Consider the following 25,768-nt stretch of genomic DNA (forward strand, 5'->3'; position numbering starts at 1 on the left):
GGTTACATTAGAATTTCCTTTAGAAAAAAAACCCCTACTTTTTGAAATGATTAAGAGAGAATTTTTTTTGTCAAAGTCTAGGTAATGTCCCGTGTCAGCTCGATGATCAAAATATTCCTCTCCTCCGAGTATTTGTATTCATATCTGATGTCTTACCGGATATATTTATTATTTCAAGGTTCACTGCAAAGACTTGAAGTTTGTTTTGTTATTTCTGTTTTCTACAAAATAATGGAATATGAACTGGGCAACCGGGCATGTTAAGTCTGAGAAGATTTGAAAAGATGTGGTTAGATGAAATATTTGGACAAAAATGTTCAAAATATACAAACATGTTGAAAACTATCAAATGGCTATTAAAATAAAAACACACCCATGCTGATTTAACAAAGTCTGCAAAAATAAATACGTTTGCCCATCTTGTTACCTGCTAAAAAGATAGGCAAACATGAAAAGCGCAGTTGGTTTATTAGCCCTCTACCTTGCCTTACAGGCATAAACGTGTGTACATAAACTGTGGGCCAGTGACTTGCACTTGGCTCTCAGCAAAAAAAAAAGAAAAAAAGACTGTCACCTGGGGCCTTCCTATGTGGATTGTGCATGTTTTTCCTGTACCTTGTTCTGTCTTGCGTCCTATCAGTCCTAAAACATCTGTTAGGTTAACTGCCGATTCTGAATTGAGTGTAGAGTATGAAAACTTGTGAATTCTTGAGATGGTCATTTTCACCACTACCATCTTGGTGTTTTGAAGCCAGATGTAATGAGGGGTCTGAATGTGAAACTACACGCTCATCGATTAAATATTTGTCAATCAAAAGTTGGTAGCCAATGAGCTTGCCCTGGCTAATTTTCCACTCAATCCTTAGAAGATGTATTAAATGGACTCAGTGTTTCAAGATCTAAAGGCCATTTTCACAGCCACAGCCTGTGTTTGTCTTTTTACAATCACAGGTTGTGGCTATTAGAAACAACGGAGGCTTAACAAACTTGGCCATTGGATTCACTTTCTGCAACTGTAGCTGTCCAGGGTGCAACTTGCTTTTCTCCCAGTGACAGCTGAGATTGCCTTTAGTACCTCCTAGATACCCTAAATTGCATCAGTTAAGTCTAATTTGATTTTACGTTAATAAGCCAACCAGCAACAACAACAAAACAATATTGTAGTAGACAAAGCTATGAAATATCATTAAATTAAAATGTTTGAGACCATTATTGATATTTTATAATAACTTTTACAAAACTTATTTCTAGTCCATTCTCTTTTAAGGGTGGTTTCTCTGCAGAATTTCTGACGTGTTTAGCGATTTTCAGAGACGCGCTAAAGCCGTTGTTCCGTATATAGGAGGTCCTGTAAGTCACAGAGCGGGGCAAAGCAAACGTATTCATGGTGTTACACAGAAAAGCGCCCGCCGTGCTCTTTCCACGCTAAGGTTCCTATCATCCACCAGTCATCTAATCTCATTGTACCGGAGTCCCAATGAAGGTGAGCGTGTTGCTCCGCTCTCTGTTTACCTGAGGCACCTGTGCTCCTGTGTTGTTAATACACACAGTCACCCCCAACGTCCGGCCGGGAGAGGACGAAAACTAGCTGCCACACAAGGTCAGTGACAAAAGGCAAAGCGAGCTAGCTTCTGCTAACAGCGTTAACTTAACCGTCATTCATGTTAGCCACCTGTGCGGCTTAACTGCAAAAGAGGTTTTAGTTGGAGCTTAAAATTTCAGTCACCTTACACGTTACCGGAATTATTTTCTTCTATAACAGGTGTAGCTCACAGGCAGCTGTTCCTCTCATTTTTGTGTGTTTGTTACCTCTATGTAAACCAAATGTTCCTGTCTTTCACCTGACCTGCTCTTACCTGTGCATGTAGGATGAAGGGGCTGCCTGTGCTGTCCCTGCTCCTCTGGATGTGTGCGGTGTTCTTCGTGGGCATCTACCTGTTCGTGGGTGGATTTTTGCTGGTTAGGTTGGAGGTTAACAGAACCAGCACCTGCGGAGACGTGCTCGAGCCCGGAGAGGAGCCGGTGGACTTCTGTCGAGCTCAGCCGCGCTTCCGCAAGGTTGTCCTTCTCATTATCGACGCCCTGAAGATCGACTTCGCCCGGTATGACCCCGACAAGACGGCACCACGACCTTATGAGAATAAGTTACCTGTGCTGGAAGAGACCGTGTCATCCAGGCCTTTACAAAGCCGCCTGTACCCCTTTCGTGCTGACCCACCTACGACCACCATGCAGAGGATCAAGGGGTTCACGACTGGATCTTTGCCGACGTTTGTAGATGTAGGTAACAACTTTGCATCCAGTGCCATCTTGGAGGACAATCTTATTCACCAGTTTGGACAAGCAGGTGAGTTATTACAAGTGTCTGTAAATTATAAAAATATAATACATTCATGTAAAGAGCTTTATGGGAAACATACAGATGAGGACAACGTTATGGGATGTAGGGATTTTCAGCAAAGCATTTATAAACTATAGCCTCCCAGAAAACAGACTTCTTAATTGAGCCATAGCACAAACCACTGCTGTGCAATGATGGGCTTTAACTTTGTAATGGTCAAAGCTTGTAAAATCAAGGTAAAACTAAGGGTTAAATATTACATTACACACAATATGACAACTGGGCCGTCACTTGAGAAAGCATCGTGCCAAAAACAACAAAAAAATTGTTTAGACTATTTGGTGTCAAAAACTTAAGTGAAATGTGAAGAGAGTCGCAGATTACAGAACAAGCCTTGCAGAGGTAGGAAGTGAATGATTTAAAGACTCTGGGGGAAAAAAACTAGTGAGTGATGTGTCTAAAGACCCCAAAACAACTGCCAAGACACCCATGACTGACTCAACCAAATTAGGAAGCCAGCAAAACTGGGTCTAGGTAATCTCTTTGTCTTCCAACACGACAGCATCTCAAAAGATGCATCGTTCCTGATGAACAACCTGCTCTAGAAGAAGTAAATAAAAAATCACTGACCTGCACAAAGACTCTGACTTGAATCTCATTAAAAATCTGTGGAGTGTATTGAAGCCCAAGGTCAATGCCAGGAGACCATAAAATCTGGAGGAGCTCGACAGATTTGTCAAAGAAGAATCAGTTAGGATTGCTCAGAAGACTTGTGAGCTTTGCTGAAAACTACAACAGAAGACCACAGGCTGTTATCTGGCAAAAAGGATAAATAATCAACTATTAGCATCAGGAGGCTAATAATTTTGACCCTAATAGTGTTTGTCTGTGAAGGTTCTCAGTCATCCAGGTCATCGTAGTCAAAGGAGCTTGCAAAGAAAAGCGTCTGGACTTCTTTAAGTTGCTTGAAGACGTTTCACCTCTCATCCGAGAAGCTTCTTCAGTTCTAAGGTCAAATGGTGGAGAGTCCCAGATATAAACCTAGTGGGAGTATCCCCCCACAGAGGGACAGGTCCTTTTGTCCTTTTGATGAGAGGTGAAACGTCTTCAAGTAACTTAAAGAAGTCCAGACTAATAGTGTTTGGTTTTGTTTCTGTGGGTAAAGTAAAATAATATAAGCATCAATGATTCTCTGCTCATTTGTAGACATGCTCTTTTGTGCCTGACAATACCACAAATCTAGGACTTTAAAAACCAGAAAACCAACTGTGCCATCTGATTTTGCTCATATAAATCTTTCTGTCTCTCAATAGGCAAACGAGTGGTGTTTATGGGTGACGACACTTGGGAGAGTCTTTTTCCTAAGAAGTTTTACCGCTCTCTGCCCTTCCCTTCTTTTAATGTCAAGGATCTGCACACTGTGGATAACGGGATTCTCCAGCACCTCTACAACACTAGTATGTAGTTATTTAATATGCATTTGTTGTGCAATTAAAACGTACATTTAACAAATAGCCTCTGTTGCCAGGAAACTGTGCAAAATCAAAATAATTTTGCACCAACACTTAAGATGATCTTTATTAGTCCCACAGGTGGGAAACTTGTTTATGCGGTTGATGTATTTGTGTTTCATCTCCTTTCGTTTGTCTCTTGCTGTTGGTTTTAATAGTGGTGGGTGATGACTGGGATGTCCTAGTCGCTCATTTCCTTGGAGTCGATCACTGTGGTCACAGGTTTGGCCCGGATCACCCAGCCATGGCTGACAAACTCACGCAGATGGATGGAGTCATCAGGTCAGGCTGTAGTACAGCTGCTACATGCTTGTTTCACACCATTATCCAGATGCAGCTGAATCATCAGCTGTTGCCACAGTGCACTTGTAGTGCTGTAGATATGTCATGATACCAGCGCTATTATTGTTATTGTTGGCCCAGATCAAGCAGTTGAGCATTAGAAAGCACCTGGCACGACCTGTGAAAACTCTGCTTTTCCTCTAGGTCTGTGATTGATCGTCTGCAGAATGACACACTCTTGGTGGTGATGGGAGATCACGGAATGACAGATACTGGAGATCATGGTGGAGAAAGTCAGAAAGAGACTGATGCTGCCATCTTCCTCTACAGTCCTTCTCCCATGTTTCATGGACCCCCATCACAGGTGGGTAGAATGCACCTTTTGAAACAGCCACAGCATGACAGTAGGATTAATTCTTATTTAAAACACAACCAATTCTACATCACTTGACTTTGTATAAAATATAAGAAATTAACACTGAAGACATACTGTCATAATCAAAACAAATCACTATTGTACGTTAACAAAGAAATTGCTAAATGACAGTTTTGGCCCAAGTGTATACAAGATCCATTAATTCATTTTGTGCTGCTTTTCTGGGTAGCAAGAGCAGCAATCCAAGCAGAGATGACTAGGCCTCATTCTCTAGCTCTCCTGGTGAGACACAGAGGTGTTCCAGAGCCAGCTCAGACACGCACAATCTTCATCGTGTCCTGGGCCTACCATGGGGTCTCCTCCCAGTAGGAGTTCCTAACCAAGGAAGCTACCAGGAGGCATCCTAGTTAGATGCCTGAACAGTCTCACTTAGCTCCTTCTGGTGTCAGGGAGTAGAAGCTTTATGCTGAGCCCATCCTAAATGACAGAGGTCTTCAACCTTATCTCCAAGACACCCTTTTGAGGAAGCTCATTTCTGCCTCTTATAGTCTTGATGTAATTTTTGTGGTCACTACCCAGGGCTTGTTCCCATAGATGATGGTAGGATCCATGAGTAAATTCAGGGTTCAGCCCCCTGTTTATGACAACAGACTGGTACAGCATCTGCATTGCTGTGGACACTGCACCGATCTGTACAACGTCTGCTCCTCTCTCGCGTCCACTTGAGGCACTAGATCATTCCCACTGATATACATATTATAGTAACCAGTGCTTATATCAGTAATTTAACTATCTAAAAGAGCCGCTGAAAACTGCTGTAAAAGTCAGTTTAATTCAGAGTGAGAGTTGAGCACAGAACAAGAAGTTATGAGAGCACACTCATCATATTGTATCCCAGTAATGGGCAGTCACATGCTTAGTGGTAAGAACATTTCACTCTTGTTGCTTTTCAGACCAACGTCATCAGTTCAGTCCACAAATGAGTTAAAAAGGAAGAACAAAGTCAAGTCAAATCTATAACTAACACAACTGCTTTCAGTTACTTGTGTGTTTGTCTTTCTCCTGTCTGCAAAGGCACATTTGCGACATGTCGATCTCTCAGAATCACTGCTGTAATAAAAACATAAAGCATTAAACCACTGATGCATGCCCATTTCTGTTCATGCTTGCCTGTGCAGTTCCCAGAATCCATTAAATTGATGCTGGCAGGTGGTCTCCGCCTTTTTTTCATAGATAAAAGTGGATCTCACACTAGAAAAGAGAGCTCAAGCACCGATTTCCATAATTGCAGCCTAACTGGAGAGCGATATCATGTGCCGTGGAAAGTGATTAGATGCAAGAGAGAAATTACACTGCTATTCTTTTTTCTTTTTTTTTTTTTTAAAAAGGCAGAACTTAGACACTTTTTTTTTCTTCCCCCAAGGCATTTTGCCACTGCTAGGAAATATTGCTGTTATCAAGCACAACCCTGATTAAGAAAGGCTACAAGATAAAATATCACTCACTGAGTTTAACTGACAACCCAGCCTTGGAACAGCTACAAGTTATTTTGCTATGTGCTAAAAATATTTACTTCAAAATATCACAGATAAGGGTCAAAGCACAATTTAGATCATGAGAACACAGAATAATGTAATGTGACACATCCCCCCCCCCCCCTGTTTATTTCCCAGAATGAACCAGATGTGGTGCCACAGACTGACCTGGTGCCCACCCTGGCTCTGCTACTAGGAGTTCCTATTCCATACAGTAATGTTGGGCAGGTTCTCTTGCCTTTATTTCCACCACACGAGCAGACAGAAGGTGCAGTTGGAGGTCTCAGCCAGCTGGAGGCACTGTGGATCAACACAAAACAGGTATCTGCTCATCAAAGAACCGTCTAGAACACTTTTCGAGCATCTGTACACAGAAAAATGTTTTTATATATTCACATATCCTGGAGCCTTTTCAGGAGTTGTTGTTTTTATAGTTTGTGTGTTAAATTTTATCTCTGTTTCTGAAGGTCAACCGTTTCCTGGAGACTTACTCTGGCATGGCCAAAGACATCCCACCAGAGAGCCTCTCTCGGCTGAAGAGTGAATTTGCCCTCTTGTCTTCTGAGTTTCTCAGCACTGTTAGAGAGGGTCGTTCACCCTCCCCGCAGCTAGCCTCTTCTCTGCAGGCTTACCTCACCTCTGTCAGAGACACCTGCCGAGCCACCTGGGCCCGATTTAACCCACTGAAGATGGCGGCAGGCTTAGCCATCCTGGCATTTGCTTGTCTGATGTGTTTCATCTTGTCTGAACTGTCTCTAGTGCTGATCAGGGAGAACGGTCCATTACTGAAGGCCCCAGTTGTTGTGTCACTGACAGTGGGGGTTAGTGTGGCTGCTGCTCAGCTGCTCATACGGGGCTACATTGAGGTGATGTGGTGCCTTGCAGCTGCTGCTTTCAGCTCTGAACTCCTTTTCCTTTGGCGTTCACGCCAACTGAGCACCTCTACAGTGTCAAAAAACGGAACCAAAGCTCCAAAGCGTGTTAGCTGGCTGACCCTGCATCACCTCCTTGTCCCCTCTCTCTTGTTTCCACTCCTTCGTTGTGCCTCTCTGCTCTCAGACAGCTATGTGATTGCAGAAGGACGGGTTGTGACATTTTTGGTGTTATCCCTGGCCCTATGCATTCCCATCCATCTCAACTGGGATGGCCTACTTCTGCCCCCAAGCCATGACCCGTTGAAGTCTGCTGGGCTGCTGCCTGCCCCAGCTTTGTCTCCATCAGCTGTGAGGAAGGAAAGCAGCACCCTTCTAGCCTGCTTAGGAATACTTGTTGGCAGCCTCTACCTCTCCCTCTCGTTCCACGGCTGTCGGGAAGAGCAGGGCTCCTGCCAGCCGTCTTCATTTCTTTCCCCTCTTTCCCGGTTGCAGGACAACCAGCTGAAGAACCTCCATTATGTCCTCGCTGTCATTTCCCTTGGCTTGTGGACATATCTGCTAAGATGCTTTCTCTGCCACTATGGTAATCTGAACTCGTCAGGCGGGACGGTGTTTACAGCTCGCTGGATCCTACCGCTGCTGTCTGTGTGCCTGGGGCTCCACTGGGCTGTTAGCGCCACTCCGGAGGACAGCTTCAGGAATCTGGCTGAGCTGATTCACTTGGCACAGCTGGCCCTCCCCAGGGTCGCCTTCTGTCTGCTGGGACTGGGGCTTTTCCTGATCTGGCTAGACCCCCTCACTGTGTTTGTGAAGACTAGGACTCAGGCTTCAGCCAAAAGTTTGACTCTACCCACACCCCGTTATCGAGCAAGCATTGGCATCAGCCCCCAAGCTGAGCTGCATCACCTTATCCCACAGATCTATCAGCGCATGCGTCGTTCCCTAGATGATGGCGACCTGAGCGGGGCCAACGAAGTGGACAACAGGCCTGCTGTGGAGGCCTACGGACTTGGAACAGTCTATTCTGCTCCTTTGCTGTTGTTTAGTGGGTTGCTGGGAATTGGTCTGCTGCTGTTGCACCCAGAGGGCATGGCTCTGTCTTTCCTCCTGCTGCTACTAGAAACGGGAGCTCTGTTGCACATTCACGCCTCGTCTACTACGCTTAGTGGCCTGCATGGAAAGTATTCTGGTAAGATGTTTGCATCGCATCTTTTAATTAATTTATTTTTAAGCCTATCAGGTTCCAGGTCTTAATCAGCTCACTGACTTCTCATTCTCCCCCCTCAGGTGGGTTTAATGTGCCTTGGACCCCAGTAGTGCTCTGGTCCCTGGCTGCCACGCAGTTCTTCCACGCTACAGGTCATTTACCCACCTTCCCCTCTATCCAGTGGGGTGCTGCCTTTGTGGGATTTCCTGAAGGACACACAGGGACCATACTCCCTGCCTCACTGGTTACCCTTAATACTTTTGCTTCACACATTCTTTTTGCAGGTAGGAACCAGAGAAGCAAAAAAAAATGTTATTGTTCAAAGAAAAGGAAAGAAGTCATCATCCATTAGGCAAAGAAGGTTATTCTGTAAAACTAATGGGATTAATTTCATTAATTTGTGAAAAGCAGGAAAAGAATCATCATTTTACCTGTTTAAACCTTAACAGTATAATCGAAAATATATAAAATATCAGTGAACCCGTATGACACTTTCAGTCCTTTTTATTTAGTCATATTTGTAGTTTGTTACACATTTCAGTTTTAAATGATAAACAAAAACTTAAAAGTTATGTGATTCAAGAGAATGATAAAAAAAATTCTAAAAAGCAGTTAAGTTAAATAAAGCAGCTTTGAAACCGTCTCTTCAGTGCTTAAAATGAATTGTGAGCTTGTGAAACGATGATTTGTTGTTGTTGTTGTTGTTGTTGTTGTTGTTTCTCTTTGTCTTCAGTGAGTTGTCCATTGCTACTGTTCTGGCCCCTGGTTTGCGAGGTGCGTGGGAGCAGAGGACGAGCCTGTGGGGACGACGGAGAGGATGCTGTGATGGAGATGAGGCTGAGAGAAAACCCTCAGCTGTTCAGCTCTGCTCTTCTGCAACTCTCAACACGCTACCTCCTTATTCACGGAGCACAGGTATGTCCACAGACCTAGAATTATTTTTTTTCTCACATCCATTTAAGGCATATGTGAGCTGGGAAAGTCTTTCCTCAGTAGCAGATTTCTGTTGCATTTCTTTCTTGTCTTTTTTTTATTTATTTAATTTTATTTTTTATTTAGTTCTGTTACACTTATGAGTAGCAGTATCACATCACACCACTCAGTCTGTCTGCTCACTTCACAGGTCTTTGCCTCAGTCTGTGCAGCTGCTATACTCAGGAGACACCTAATGGTGTGGAAGGTTTTCGCACCGAAGTAAGTGCCTGAATGGATTTTCCAGCTCATACAAACTCACTGACAGTAAAGGCTTTTTGAGGATATGGATACAGGATCACCGCTGATTCTGAACTTTCAGTTAACACACAGTGTTGAATGCCGGTCCATTTTTCTACTGTGATATCCACACATTTACATCTGGGTTTTGAATGTGGTGTCCTGTTTGTTTTTTTGTTTTTTATAATAAGTTGGTGGCTTGAAAATATTAAAAGGATATAGGTAATTTAAATAAACTTGGTAGATCTTGGGGAAAAAAGTAATAGTCTTGGTTCTTTTTATCTTATGATCTATTTAATGTCCGAAGGAGTTGCTGGAGCTTAATTTGGACTTGTTTAAACCTTTGTGTCTCTTCTGTTTTGTTCTTTCAGGTTAATGTTTGAGGCCTCAGGGTTCCTGGTGAGCAGCGTGTTCCTGCTGATTGGGGTCACATTAGTGCTGAGAGTAGATGTGGCTGTGGGCCAGTGGTTTAAAAGACTCATCCCAGATGTGTCCAGGTAGCGAAGGCACTGCTGCTGCAGCTGCTGCCTACCGGCACCCACCACAGCTCACTGTGCCCCAGAGGAAATGGACATGGTGGTCACTAAACAGGATTTGTTTTTTCTTTTTCTTTTTTTTTTGAAAAAATGTTGCCAATAGTGATAAGGAAACCCCACTAACATGTCATGTGGCATGTCATACTGTGATTCTTGAGGGCTATGTTGTACATTACTGACCCTGAGGAACTTTCATATATCGAATCTCAGATTGACTAAATGTGGAGCGTTGGGACCTTTTTATATAGCAGTTTGATTGAACAACCCCAGGAATGAGATGAAGAACTGATAAAGGACTTTGAGACCCCCCCTGTTGATTCTGTTCATCTGGGTGTAGCGTTTTTAGTGGGAGAAATGTTTCATCACTCAACCAAGTGACCTTTTCGGTGTCAGCTGACTGCAGGTTTCCCAACCTCATAAACAGTACATTTGCACAATGATTGAAACCAGCCCGCCGAATGAACAATGAACTCTGAGGTTAGATATTTGATCATTAATATGCAAATTGTCATGACCATTGATCAACAACCACTGATCACTGAGTACCATTCACAGAGAGTTGGGAAATGGCTCCAATCACAGCATTGTAAGATGGTGAAAGATGTACCCTTAGGCCTCCTCCTCAATTCAGAGATGGTCTTTCCCTTTTCAGTGGGCTGGTTTCAGTCATTGTGCAAATGTACTGTTTAGGGTTGGGGAATCCTACAGTCAGCTGAGACTAAAGAAGTCACTTGGATGATTGGCAAAACGTTTGTCCCACTGAAGACGCTAAGTCCAGATGAACAGAATCAACATTTTGGGATATACTTTTGGGATGCATCGGAACTTTGAGGCCCCTTTAAATTTGCATTTGGATAGAGAGATAACATCTGTTAGGTGTTTTCGAATGTTTCTTGTAAACCTTCCTAACGTATAAAACCTTCAAGAACAGTTGAAATCAGTCTTGCAAGTGGTTCATAAGTGTTTGAAAAACAACACCATATCCATAGAGTTTACACACTCTAATTGCCTGGCCAATACATCTGGCCCTTTTAATATGCATTTCTTTTTGTTCCCCCTTTAAAAAATAATTGCAGCTGCAATACATTTATATGCAATGTAGCAGCTGAATTGACAGTCTACTATGATGGGAAAACACCTGTGAAATGAAGAATTTTCTACTTGGTAAAATGACATTTAAATTTACTCCCTTTTTTTCTGCATTCATGGGTGGGTGACGGTTCAGCTTGTCTCCTTTCTTTGTGGGCTTTAATACGTGGCTTTTCACATACAGTGAGACCACAAAAGCAAAACTGCCCATCAGTGTTTGGAGCTACTTTGTGATCACTCTGGAAGCAGGTTCTCTCATTTTCTTTAAGTGCATTACAGCAGGTTGCTAATGTAAAATAACTGTTCTCATGTTTATATGTATGTATTGTTTTATTCAATGCCATGAATTAACCAGTGTTTCTGGTTACTGCCAATTTGTATACAGTTCTGGGTTCTTAATTAGTCAAAGTCTTTATTTTTTGTAAGGTTTTGATTCTTTACTGTAATGCATAATTAGAAGTGTTTTTGTTTTTTGTTTTTTTTTTCCTAATCTCAAATCAGTGTTGTTTTTAATTAGACCTCACACACTTTTACCCACAAATAGGTGCCTGGCTTTAATCAATGCCTTTTTTTGTGTGTATGATGTCATTCAAACCAAGACCTCCTGGGACAACAAATGTGTTTTTTCTCTTCTTTTTCTGTACATGTCGGAGTCAGTATCCAGTGTAGGATCTGTTACTGTACTGCAGCTGTAGTCAGCCAACTAATGGTATTGAAGGAATGTCAAGCTGCATGACAATACTACTGAATCCCTCATGCTGCTGCTGTATGGGAGGGATGAGCCCAAGTAATGGTTTGGTTGTATGATGGGGCACATCTGTATCTGTTTTTAAACTTTAATATATAAATAACTGGTTAATTAAAATGATTTTACATTCTGTAAAAATTCTAATAAAATTTTTCTACTTGACATCTTAGTCTGAATATAATTTGAACTTAAAATTATTAGAAGCATCCAGATTTGTCTGTTTATTCCCTGTTGTGATTTGTGATGCTTAATCTATGTTTCATCTTTGAGATTATTTATAGTAGAATTGGAAACTATTTATGCGGTCCATATAAGTAGGATTTTATGACTGGTTTATTGAACCAAGGACTTGATGGAGGAGAAAGTTGCTGCCATATTTCAATGCCCATCAGTTAAGGTGCTTCATTCATTATTAACTGGGGCTTTCTGCATATTCTAGTGCCCATAACTCTTGACTTGTTGAAATTCTCCCTTGTCCATTTTTTCCTAAATCCTCTTTCATGAAATTATATACACACACACACACACACACGAATGTTTAAGTGCAACCTTAAATCAATGAAAATGTGTGCGTTTATATATATTTCATGATGATGTTTCACAACATTGGGTTTTCCTTTTGTATTCGTTTTCCACTAGACAGTTTAACACAAAGTGTACCTCAAAGGAAATTCAGCCAGTTAAAATTGAACTGCATGAGTGACCAAAGAATTACTATCACCAAAAAGACCCTCAGGAGCAGATTATGTGTACAGCTAATTAAAAAGCACCTTCTCAAAGTAAAAAAAAAAAAAAAAATCAAAACCCCTCTCTAAGATTATTTCCAAGTCATTGTTGTGAATCTACAGCTTTTCTACTAAAGACATATCATTCTTATTTTGTGCTATGTTGCCATGAAAAGCTCACTTACTTCACCTGAAAAATGTTATATTTACTTTTCAAATTATCAATGAACTAACGATTTATTAACTATGGCCCATGGGAAGGCACCGTTGTATTTGAGTTTATAAGTATGACACCAAATATATATACTTCTTGTGTGAGGGCACAATGTAATGGCTGTGCTGACTGTGTGTTGGATTGGACCCCCTCCTTGTGGTGAACACATCTGCCATTACTGAGAAAATAACAAGTTCAAATAGGCTAGTTACGACATAGCTAGAAATGTCAATAACATCATGTGTTCAACAGAAAAGGCAGATAAAATCCAACTAGAAACAATACCATTATCTCCAACACAGCCAAGTAGAACAGCTGCGCTCACAGAAAATAGGAGTTTTCTGTGGTAGTTTGATTTTTTCTTTGAAAGGAGGAGGCTGGCGACTTGTCTGGGGAATACCCTGTCTCATGGCCCTATGGTAGCTGGAATAGGCTCCAGCATGCTCCAGGAACCCTTAACTTGATAAGCAGAAGGCGATGGATGAATGGTGGAAGGAAAATATGCTGTGTAGGAACAAACAAGTAGTCCACAGAAATAGGGTAAAGGGTAACATGTTGTCTGCATAGATTCAATTCATCAGCAGGGTAATTCATCTATGAGTCCACTTGAGTGGAGGTTTGGTGTAGCGTTAACCAGCCAATTCTAAGACAAGTAATTTGAGACTTAACTCTGGATACTGGATGGCTCAAGCCACAAATACAACCAACATAATAGCGTGCCATCTGCAAGTAAAACCCCAAATAGGGATTCTGAGTAGAAGACTGAATATCAACCTCTTTTGGCCAAATAAAGCAAAATTTGGAATTGCAATACTGTGTACCATGTTACCAAGGAAATGCAGGAGTATTTAATTATTAGTGAGTTTAAATACTCATAAAACTGTGTTAACAGTGGTGCTAATAATATGGCCTTATTTCCCGCAACAAGATGAAGAGGATGAGAAGAAGTGTAACATTTGGAGTCATTTTTCTCATCATTTTTTTGATGCTGACTGATTGCCTGAAAAATGCACTGTCCAACATAAGCCCTCTGTTCACGATTTACTGTTTGTTATTTTGTGTAGAAACAATGAGCCGCCCTCTAAAAATGGACAACATATCAATAGCTGGTCATAAACATAAAACAACGTGAAAAACACTTTATTGTAAAATCCATCATGGCACTGCTGTAGATGTTGAAGCTCAAAAGCCCAAGCTTTTATTCTAAGCATCGTTACTGCTTTATGTGTTCTTTGGACAACAATAGTCACATTTCAGTTGGCATCAAATATTAAAGTCTGACCAAGTTGCATTATGAGGATGAAAAGAAAATCTTCTAGCTGGCCTCTGATGTTTGTGCTTTGAGTTCACAAGGAAGGGCTTCATCTTTTCCGCGGGGGACCAGACATAAAATTGTTTTGATGATATTCATCATCCCTTTCAGAAGCTGCTTTAATGAGGATGAAAAGGGTGCAGAGTTTCTGAAGTTGCTGAATGTAATGGAGGACCATTTATGGCCATTATGCCACTTAGGGTTCACTTGTTAGATCTGTAGAGGAACATTTTGAGGAAACATACTTGGCTTTTGAAAAATGCCAAGAAAATTAGCAGGTGAAAAAAATAAAAAGATATTTATAGAGCATGGATTTTATGTGTTGAATGATGTTTTTATCAAATTAAGGTTTAAATGCTTGACTTGAGGATTCAGCATCATCAGCCGTAGTAACCCAGGTTTAGATGAAGATATGTGGAGTGAAGCTGTCTTTGTTTCTGCTGCTGCAGGCTTAGATGGAAACTCATCAACAGAAGGAAATGGGAGATGGGAGAGAACATTACAGTGTATGTCACCTCTGGGAGGAAATAAGCTTCCTGAACTGTCAGTGAACCACCAGTTACAACCCACAACTGAGGACTCTGCTGTTTGCTTGATTGATGCCGTGACGAAGGAGAAGGGACGCCTGAACAGAGAGAGATTAGCAGAGTCAAAGACAGCACGGTGAATGTGCATCAGCACTAGAAAAACAAACTCAAACACAGGAAAGAGCGCCCATGCATCTTCCAGAAAAGGAAAGGAGATTCAGTTATTTTTTGAAAACTATGATGGTAAAGCGACTGGTTCTCACACAGCAATTTTCTACTTTGCTTGAGCACTCAAAATGCTTTATGCTACAAGTCACATTCACCCATTCACACCCACAATCATACCAGCACTTTTTTTCTCTATCAAACATTCACACCTTCACGCTCCAATGAAAGCATCGGGAGCAAATGGAGTTCGGCATCTTGTTCAGCATACTTTGGTCAAACCACCTACCTTCCCGATTACTAGACGACCTGCTCTGCCGCCCCAACCGCAGCCGCCCCAGTAATGATGTGATATGTGTCATTTGTGAAACTGATCCAACCAAAGCACAGCAAGAGGCTGTCATGTCCTTCCAAAGTTAGAGAGGCTGTTCTTGTGAAGTAGGATCGTCGTGTGTACGGGAAGGTCACTGGTCACCTCCTGTCAGGCCGCACTGTTTGAGTCTCTGAAGAATCAGAAGAACATTTAACTAACGCTGACACATAGACAGCTAGAACTAAAACTCAAGTCGAGCCTGTGGATGGTTATCCTCTGTGCAGAGCTCAGCTATGGTGAGAAAAACAATGCCTGCAGTCATAAAATTGAGCTCTCATAAATTTACCTAACTGCACAGTCTCTATATTTCTGATAGTATAATTTTTAGGACTCATAAAATTGTCCAGTGTTATAAACCACAGCAGAATTTTCATGGTTTTTAATCAATGTTAAGGAATCCCTTTCTGCATCTGTGTGCTGGTGTTTTCAGATAGACTCCTGCCTGCTGACTCCTTTCTGATAAGTCTTTTTCAACATATGCTACATGTACAGGATGTCATACTTAGTGCAGGCAGCACCCACACAGAATGAACGAACTCTGGACATATTCCAGTTGAGAGTTAATAACCTTGACATAAACTAAATTGGAACCTGACATTCAGAATGAGTGAGTTTTACACTTGAAGCAATATATAGCAGTGAGCCAGGGCTTGGTCAATCAGATGACTTACATCAACTCTTCACACAACAAAGGGATACTCAGATGAATTGTAAGTTAGGATACGTTTGAAACATGACTGCACTTCTGTTGGCTTCAGATCTGCAGTATTTTTCTCAATTTCTTTACTAAATGGTACATTTATGAACTAGGGAAAACTGGTTTTTGAATGCTTCAAACAGACTTTTTGGAAACAGAGAGTATTATATCCTGTAAAATCTGCTAACAGTGTAATCAAATGCCTAAAAAAGCATGTTGGGATAGTTTGGCTTTGTAGGCTACGAAAAACAACTTTGTGGGAGTAAATATGCTGTTTACACTGTATGCCTCACTTTGAAGAGACATTATCCAGAGCTGCCTTAGGTCACATTTATTTTTGTAGCCTGACATCCCACACTGTGCAGTTGTTCAAAAAGCTTTTAAACAAAAAAAAAACAAAAAAAATCATCCTAAGAACGAAAAAACACACATGCCCAGGGTTAGCCAAGCTAAGTTCAGGATAAAGAAGGTAAAATTTAAGGTCTTTATAGTTCTCTCAGGGGTCTGTGGAGACCCAAAACAGAGGTTAAAGCAGAGTGAATGGGTGCCATTTGCAAGGTAAAAACGAAGAATGACCTTAAAAAACAATCTCCCGTTTAATTTTCTGTCGGTTTGTTTGTTTGTTTTGCCACGATAAGATGACACTGAATTCATGAGTTAGCTACTTAGGTAACCACAGACTTCATTATCTATTATAATGAAGTCATAAAATTTAAAAGGAGTGAATTTTTATCAAAGTTCACCATCTGTCTGTTTTCACAAATTGAGGTTTTTCTGTTAAATTAACTGCAAATATGTTTATTTCAACATTTTGCATTTCCACTTGGGTGGGGCCTCTAAGAGCATTACCTCATATTTCGGGCCTCAAGTGGCCATTTGAGACACTTCAGTCCATATCAGTGTTGTGCCACAGATTTTTCTACTGCTTCCAAGTGGCCAAAACTCAATTAATACCCCGTTTTAATTTCTTTTATTTATTTATTTATTTTTACTAATGCTATGCTATTACTTTATATGAGAGAAAGCACCCTGTAATTCAGAGCCAAACCACGGCAGGAGTTAGAATGCTAATGCAGGGTGAATTTGATGTTACAGATGGTTCACACAGATGGGCAGACAGACTATAATACCCATGCTTTTGATTGCCTGCTTGACACCAAAGGCACACAGGGCCTTTGACTGAAAATAAACAGTTGGAGGTTCTTCCTGGCGTTTGAGCATCAAGGGAAAACTGCAAGTGACAGAAGCTGCCACTGAGAGAGCTAATGTGAGAGTTAATTCTGTGTACATATCTGACAAGTTCCTAACCCTTTAGTCAATCATTTTGCTTTGTTTTTTTCTCCACCTTTTTTTTTTTTTTTTTAATTACAGTGCACTTGTGTATTTTTGTAGTAATGATAGCAGTGTGCTCCCCATTGTTATGGATTGTGCACAGCATTGAATCTCTCTATAAACTGATTGTCTCAGGGGGATGATATCATCTTGGATAAAATACAAATACACTTTCTATACAAAGGATTTAAGATTGGCCGAGTGGTTATGTCTCCGTCCACGCTTGTGGGTGTCTGAAGTGAGAAAGAGAGGTATTGGCTGCGATAAGACAGCAATCTCATCCAACCTTTTTTAGGTGTAAATATGAAAGAGGATTTCAGTGCTGCTTTTAAAAGCTGGTAAAGATTCATGTTGTTGTGGGAGACAGAAGCTTGTCTCTTGTCTATGCACTCTGCCAATGTTGCTGTGAAGAAGAAGAAAGACCAGATAGATCAGACGCTGCCATTACAGTGACCTAGTGATTATCTGTGGATCCCCTTGAGGACAAAAGGTAACAGTATTGTACCCAAGACCCAGCAAGCTCCACACAGCCTCACTGCACATACTGAGCTCACTACATCAAGTACATCTAAAGTGAGGGATCTTGAGTATAAAAAACAAACTTAACTCCTACAAGTTTTAAAAGTGAATTGTTTTATAAAACTGGGGATTAGGATTAATCCAGACCATATGTAGCATACTCGCCTCTCCTATTGCCCACTCTTTGTGGTATTGGAGCTGACCAAATTTAATTTCAAGCTTGATTTGCTCATGACAAATGTAATATTTCAAGGACCACATATTCCAAAGTAGTCAAATAGATTCAATTTCCTTTGAACAACCATGCTTTCGGGTTGAACAGCCCTCCTTATCAGAGTTTGACACAAATGATTCAGAAAACTCTCAGGATATTCCTTACTTCTCTATAGAAAGTGCTACTGTGTTGCTAGCCTGTTTCCTTCAGGGCTTATAGAAATGCTTTGAGATTCCTAGATTTACTGCTAGAAAACTGGCTGCTTGTTAATGGAGATAAAATATCAGCATACCAAGGGAGTAAATAAGGCAGTAACAATTTTGAAAAAAGAAAATGCTTTTTCTGCAAAGTATTTAGAAATATTTAGTGAATCTAAATTGCCCATAGGTGTGAATGTGAGTGTGAATGGTTGTCTTTCTCTCTGTGTTAGCTCTGCGTCAGGCTGGTGACCTGTCCAGGGTGTACCGTGCTTCTTGTCATATGTTAGCTGGGATAGGCTCTAGCCCCCTCGCAACCCTGATAAGGATAAGTGGAAGAGAATGTTTGGATGGATGGATATTTAGAAATATCAGAGTACAAATGGGGTTAAATTAATGGGTGCTTTCAACAGTTTTCATTTTTATCAGTCTGCTGTTCACCACAGTTCAGTTTTAAAAATCTTTGGCATGGCTCAGCAGGTAAAGGGAAGGCTTATGTGGTCAAAAAAAACCCCAAACAAACAAGCAAAAAAAAAAACAAACCAAAAAAAACCCCATGGAAGATGTCAACAAAAGGGCAGTCAGCCAGAACAGAACGTTGTTCAAAAGCAGACAGAAACTTAAAAGGGCAAGCAAAGGACAAAAACAAGCTGCAGGAAAACAAGTCAACAAGAATGCTGCAGTATAGCTGAGGCAGCACAACAGACAAGGAGTTGTGGCTATAGGGCACATGCAAAATAACGGAGCTGATTAATGAGTTGGGGACTTGTGCTCAGGTGGAAACTAGGTGATGGGAACAAGGAGGGAATGACAGATTCTGAAGTAGTACAAATATCCCCATTTTAATCTATCAAGTGTCACTTGTACAGTATACAATTTTCCTGCATCCAGTTTCCTTTGTTCGGTCACAATATGCTATTTTACATGAAAAAAAAAGAAAAAAAAAAAAAAGAAAAGTACTTTGTCACTTCAGACTCGACTTAATGACATTAATTTTTGAATCATGCTAACTGAATCACTCAGCAATCTTTGCATAGCATGAAAATAAGTCAAATAGGGGATTTTGAGTGACTGATATAGTGTTACAATCCGGTAAATTTGCAAGACTTTGCTTTCATAGGATGATATCTACGGTTGCTTGAAAGGGATTCGATTAGATTACTCAGTTTAAGTCAGAGTGAATTAGGCTTATTGACCGAATGAATGGACTACATTACAGCCCTAATCATCTTGGATGTATTGTTAGTAGCTTTAGTTTTACCAGACCAGTGAGTGGGCAGATAAGACTGAGTGTCTGTGTTGTATAATGTAGGGATGAGAGGAGGAACCTATAAATACACCCTCTAACTGTTACATTTTATACATTTATACATTCTGATGGGTTTCATGGCAAAACAATCTGAACTGATTCATGGGCATACTTTTGTGTTAAGTATGAGAACGAACAGAGAAGAATAAAACACTTTTTGATGCGCAGCCAGAAATGTTAAACCTTTTATTAGATTTAGCTTGACCTGTTTGAATCTTCTGAACACAGTGCATTTTTAATATGTGCTGATCATGACAGAAGAAACTGGGCACACAGAAACCAGCATTATCTGCAGTTATACTGCTACAGGGTTACACAAAGTTGATTTTGGAATGGATAAAGCAGGCTAACACTGAACTTCTGGAATGATCTTCCCAAATCCCTAACCACAGACGTATCGAACATTTCTGGACTATAGGCTTAAAAGCTTGGTTCATATCAGGAAAACAACCAGTTTAAATGATCTCTACCACTTCTGCCAAGAAGACTGTTAAAATATTGAGGCAGCATTATACCAAAAGCCTGTCGAAATAAAAAGAAATAAAATAGTTTAGGTCTAAAAAGCTAAGGTACATTTAACCAATTATGGGAGGATGTATTGGAGCATGTGTGTATATATTTGACCCTGTGTTGGTTAGAGAAAATCCACAACAACTTCAAACCACCCAGTTGCACACCCAGTTCTTGTGTTTTTAAAATAATTAAAGATGTGTACTGTACAATCATTCTACCCTGGAAAAAGAACTCATTAAAAGCACAAAATTACCATGACATTTGTCCCATGATGAGTATATTTAACCTTCTCACAACTCTGCGTCTGAACTGTGTGGGCGTGCATGGCTTGTGTCAGGATGGCATTGAGTCCAAATTGCACGGGGCTAATTGGGCCCCTATGCAGTTGTAGTTGTATGATTGAATTCTTAAATCCACATCTCGAAATGTCTTTAATTTCTCTGAGTTCTTGGAAGTCTATAAAATGAATCTCACCTTGTCATTACAAGTATCCCAGGTGCTTTCATCTTGAAGTGCATTATCCCACACTGCAATAACACGCACGCACACACACAAATATGAATTGCAAATGAAAGCAATTACACAGCAAAACTCTTAGGTTATTTGGGGTGCTACTTTTCCCCAGCTGCCAGGTAATCTGACAAATTAGTCTCAGCTGCTCCTTCTTCATCTCTAGGGGAATATTTTTTTTCTCTCTCTCTCTGCGGCTGCTGAGATTTTAGGCTTTCTAGAGCGAGGACTCACACACAGACACACAAAGCACACTGTGGATGGCTGTCCATTACCTGGAGCAAGTGAAGCAGTGTAAGAGATCCCTGATTTCAGACCAAATAAAACAATTCATTGATTTACATATGGAAAAGAAAATGGACCTTAGGAGCATTAACAGCCCGAAGTTTAATCTCAGGCGGCACGGTCAAGAGACATACTTATGTAGGTGGTGGCGGGGGTGTTTTTCCACCTTATTAAAACATGAGCGTTGTTTGAATCTAACACTTGCCTAGAGCTGTACAACAATCTTTGATGCTTATCCAAGGAAAATCTTCCTGCCCTCACATGTTTTGAAGGTGGCAGCAGTAACAGATGAAGTGGTTTAATGAGGTTTCTGAGAGTGAATTCCCCTGAAGGGATTAAAAAATGTTTGGGGCCCATTTCTCTCCCACCTGGAGCATTGGGTTATGATGAGAGGCTGAACTAATGACAGTCATTACTTTCAGACATAACACTATGTGTACGAATGCAGCTGCTGTGAATACGTGTAGCTAAATAGTCTACTTGCATGCCAGCATACTTTACTTAGTTTTAGTGCAAAGTTGCTAAAATACCATATTCATCATGGTTTTCTAAATGAACTGAACAAATGTCAGTTGAATCTTTTGAGTCAGTGATTGGACAAAAAAAATGGAATATATAACTAAAGAAAAGCCGTTGAGCCATAAAAAATCAAATAGAAACAATCATCTAAAGCCTTATTTGCTCAGGACTACTAGTGTTTTCAGTAGATGTGATATGTGCATGGGATTTATTTCATACTTTCACCACTCCTGCATCTGTGTTTCCTGCAGCACATTTGCACGCCATAAGCAGACTGAAGATATGGTGACAAATTTGAGCCTGTTACTGTCATGCATGACATCCATCTCCTCAACTTTTAAGATTTTATTCTTCTGTTGCATTTAAGCTTGGGCTTTCTGTAAACTGGGTCTCCATGCGCCATGTGCTTGTTAATTTTTGAACACTGAATGCTGTCTAAAATTTATGTATTTACTTAAAATTTCCAACACAGCTGGAAGGCAAGAGAAAAGTGTATAAAACCCACCCACCATGAAATCACTGAAATTCAGAATCATGTAGCTAGACTAAGGCTATCACAGGATCTGGGTGTTTGGTGAGACTGCTGAAGTAATTTACAAATTACTGGAGGTCTCCAGGTGACACGAGTCCTATGTAAACACAGCTATGCTTGGAGCATGTCATTTCTGAAATGATATTATTGAGCTTATTCATTCATGTCTGGTAAAAAAATAATGTTGTGTATGTGACATTCTAGGGTTCAGCAAGATATTTTTTTTTGCTCTTAATATGTGAGATCTCTCTGCCTTGCAGGCTAATCAACACATTTGCATATTTACAACCTGGAGCAGTGAGCTCTAGACCTTCCAGCTGCATTGACAGCTGTGAGGCATATGCTTCTGTGGATGCAGAAGAAGCCAGAAGGTTCAGTGACACGTCAGTATATGTATATGTAAATCCACTTTTTAGAGGCAATGACACAGCCCGCTTTAGCATCTTTAGTGAGCCTGCAGTCTTTTATTTTCGGAGTACTTTGAAGCATGACAAAGGGATCATGTGCTACTGTTTACTAAGCAGAAACACCTCTAACACAGTGTGATGTGTTCTGTTTTATCTTCCAAGGTGAAAACAGAAGAGCACATGACAAAGTAGTCATTAGAGCATTAAGGATATTAGGTATTGAGTGGAAAAGAACACATTAAGCTAATGGATGAAGCTGCTCTTAAACCCCCACAGTCCCCAAACTCCATCTACAACCTTTGCTAATGTATCATCCATCCATACAAGGTGCAAAGTGCATTTTGAACAAGAACACTCTCCTGAACAAGTCAGAGATATACAGAAGGTTCATATCAGCAAGGAACTGAAGCAATACTGGAAAAAGAAATTATCAGTATATCATGGCATGCCATCATTGAGTAACATGAAATAATATGCAGTACTAGTAAGTCAAATAATAAATATTTTTTAAATGAATCACACAGATCACATCAAAACATACACAGGAAATTATTAAACCACTCCTGCAGCATAACACATTTCCTGGCTTTTTGATCTGTTTGTGACTCACATACTGACCATTACATCTGAGACATAGAGCCAAGCAAGATTTATTTATTTATTCTATGAATAGAAGATGATAGCACAAAGGAATGTATTCATATTTTGCTTTTGGTTTCTAAAAAAAAATATAGCAACAAGGTTATTTTTGGATAAAATAAAATAAAATGTAATTTTTGCTTCAGATTTAATATTGTTATATCCAAATAGAGGGCTATTAAAGAATACTTACAATGACCATAAAACCACACATTTTTTCACAGTCTTGGAAACAGCGTGTTGCAAAAGTGTTTCAGAGCAGAGCTTTTGTCTATAGTGCTGCATTTTAAGCCTGTAGCTGCAATTGCTCAGTAAATAAATAAATAGAACTTTCCTATAAGCTAAAGGCAGATAATCCTCCCTCTCAGTAATGACAGGGAGAAAAGCAGCATCATGACGCATCAGAGCTGAGGTGTGCAGCTGAGTCTTTCTTTAATAGCGTGCTCAGTTTTGGCGACATACCCACAGCGAATGTACAGGTGGATTCACCTCGATTCAGGGTCAGCTGAGAGTTGTCTGTGGGAACATATAGTATACTCCACAGAAGCAGTTTCAATGAGAAGTTTTACCATGAAACTCAATTTGTGGGTTTTTGAAAGGCTGGATTTTGTGAGTTTTCTGTTTGGCTCATTTTTGCGCCACTTTCTTACTTCCAAAAACTGTTTTCTTCTCCCAGTTGTGAACTTGTTTAGGCAGCATTTTTCAAAAGGATAACAGCCACAGTGACATACTGAAACACACTTTGAATCAATGATAATGCTCATCAGCTTTTAAAGATTGCAGCAACATATATGTCTCATGGTTTTTATGCGAATAATCAGCCATCACCCAACTGGACAGAACCGCAAAAGGCTGCTTCAGCTGCCCACTGTGGCATCCCTTTTGTCAGCCTTCCAAAAGCACTTTCCTCATCCAGTTGGCATGTTGTCAGGCTTATTGGCTTTTAGAGTGATGTTCACTTCCTAAGAGCAACTGAATACCTTACACTAAAGAGTCAAAGGTTTCAGGGGCAGACAACTGTAAGACACTTTCTCTCTTATCACACATCCATCGTGAGGAAAAAATGGATACTTATGCAGTCGCTAATTTCTTCCTACCTCATTAAAGTGCCCTTGAGAAGTCATGACAGAGTGTTCGCCGAGTTGATCTTAGTCTCAAAAGGACTGTAATCAAAATAAAGTCCAGTCACTGGGGAATGGAGCTAACATGGCCAGGAGTGGTCTGTCACATTCATACTATTACTGCAGCTGTAGGCAGTCGACCGGCAACACACACAGATGCGAGAGCAGCACAACATGGTGGAGGCTCTCTCGCCTCAGCCACTTATTTTCAGATGAAGGACGATCAATAGAGTTAGTGAGATTTAACTGAGCAAGAAGAAGAAAGATCATTTGCACCAAGAGCACCCAGGACTATGTATTCCCCCCTTTCTGTCAGTTTATTTAGTTTTTCATTTGGAAAACAGCAAGACCCATTAGTTTTCCCCCTGAGCCATAGAAAGCATTTCACTCTTTTACTATATTTAATGCTGTGATAACAATTACTAAAGCTACACAATGAGCTTTTAAAAAATATATTTTAAGTCAATATTTATCTAATCTAAAATACACAACATGAAATATATTTGTAAAAGTGTTATCATTAAAAAAGTTAATTGTAAAAATATTATGTTATGATAGAGCTTAGAATTGAACTTCAGCTTAGTGTTTTGTTTTGGTCTAGTTTTATGTCTCACAGCACCAGTGAAAATATGCAACTTAATGGGACAGTGTCTAATGCTGTGCATCCTGTAGTCAGCAAAATGTTTGCTTTACCGACTTTGTTCATGCAGAGAATAAATTCCATTTTATACAATGGAGACCTTTTTAGATGCCTTCTAATTTGCTGTTCTTGTGCTGCTTCCATCTTGGATGTGCACATTCCTGTTTTGGAGTGCTGCTCTCTTCTGAACAAAGCTGGATGGTGCTATTAGCCACTTATTACGGCCACCTGAACTATGCAGACGAAAAATACGTATTTAAAATACAAAATATGAGTAACTGTATTCTATTTAAAATTCAGAAATTAAAAAGGTGGTATTTAGAATACAGTTACTTTGTTGAAATAAATGGATTACACGGCGGTATTTTCCTGTTTCATATTGTCGCGGGTCAGGACTGTTTGGGTTTTGTTTGACAGCTATGTTTTGTTGTTCCAGGCGGCAGCGTTATGGTTGCCATGGTTACAGGGTGACGCGCTCTCTGCGACTGTGTGTTTCCTGGGTGAGAGAGCGCCTTTTTGTTGTTGTTGTTGTTAAGCTAATCCGGTTGTTCAGTGATGACGCGACGAATCCTACTTCCGGGCCTAAAGTAGTCTGCGTTTAATATGGCTTTTGTGTTGTTAACATGTTTAATGCTTTGTATTTTCTTCTATTTGATCTCAAAAAGCTCCTAAAACAGTCAGTGATCACTGTTGACCTCCCTCGGCTTTTATTACCGCTAATCATTTATTTAAGCTCAGTTTTTAAAACCTTAGGATGTAACTACAGCCCAGCCCATGCAGCAGTATATGAATGACTAACCTCGTATTGTGGATGGATTATCTCAGTTGTTCTCCTGGCTGAAGTTTGGTCCTTTTACAGCATCCTGCCATGCGATTACATTTGTTTCTGACCACCGAGAACACTCACGTTAACTTTTATCGAGTGGGAAAAAAGTTAGCTTGTTTATATTATGCTAACATAGCTGTGTCGCTAGCTGTCACATAGCACATCATTATATACCAGCTAGCCCAACTTCAGTAACCCTACAAACGTCACTGCAGTTTAGTTTTCTGTCTTCATTTATGCTGGAAGTGATAACAGAGCTGTACGTTTTAATTTGTTTCCAAAACCCCGCAGTCAGGACATGCTATATTGTATTTAGATAGAAGCTAGCAAGCTAACTCCCTGCTAACTTCTAACTCCGTTAAATGTCATAAATTCCGTTTTCATGGATGCCTGGATGTTAAACTCAATTGTTACACCTGGTAGAGCAGAACGCCGATCATTTTATTAAAGATGAAAGACTTTAGACAGTTTTTCAACTCT

The 25,768-nt window shown here is 40.4% G+C and overlaps 1 protein-coding gene across 2 annotated transcripts; it reads left to right on the top strand.

Annotated features, from left to right (window-relative positions):
- The first annotated feature begins 1,404 nt into the window (after window positions 1-1,404).
- Window positions 1,405-10,241, top strand: pigo (phosphatidylinositol glycan anchor biosynthesis, class O). 2 transcript variants are annotated; one of them, XM_080876300.1, is made up of 11 exons: window positions 1,405-1,600; window positions 1,869-2,347; window positions 3,655-3,798; window positions 4,011-4,134; window positions 4,339-4,498; window positions 6,184-6,366; window positions 6,513-8,109; window positions 8,208-8,411; window positions 8,861-9,042; window positions 9,251-9,321; window positions 9,711-10,241. In XM_080876300.1, the coding sequence occupies exons 2-11, from the start codon at window positions 1,870-1,872 to the stop codon at window positions 9,838-9,840; spliced, it is 3,273 nt and encodes a 1,090-aa protein (XP_080732426.1). In that variant the 5' UTR covers window positions 1,405-1,600; window position 1,869; the 3' UTR covers window positions 9,841-10,241. The 2 variants fall into 2 exon arrangements, with proteins under 2 accessions (XP_080732426.1, XP_080732427.1); XM_080876301.1 differs by lacking the exon at window positions 1,405-1,600 and adding an exon at window positions 1,616-1,762.
- Window positions 10,242-25,768: the final 15,527 nt, after the last annotated feature.

This window comes from Rhamphochromis sp. 'chilingali' (assembly GCF_963969265.1).
Source record: "Rhamphochromis sp. 'chilingali' genome assembly, chromosome: 2".
In the NCBI taxonomy this organism is placed as follows: Eukaryota; Metazoa; Chordata; class Actinopteri; order Cichliformes; family Cichlidae; genus Rhamphochromis; species Rhamphochromis sp. 'chilingali'.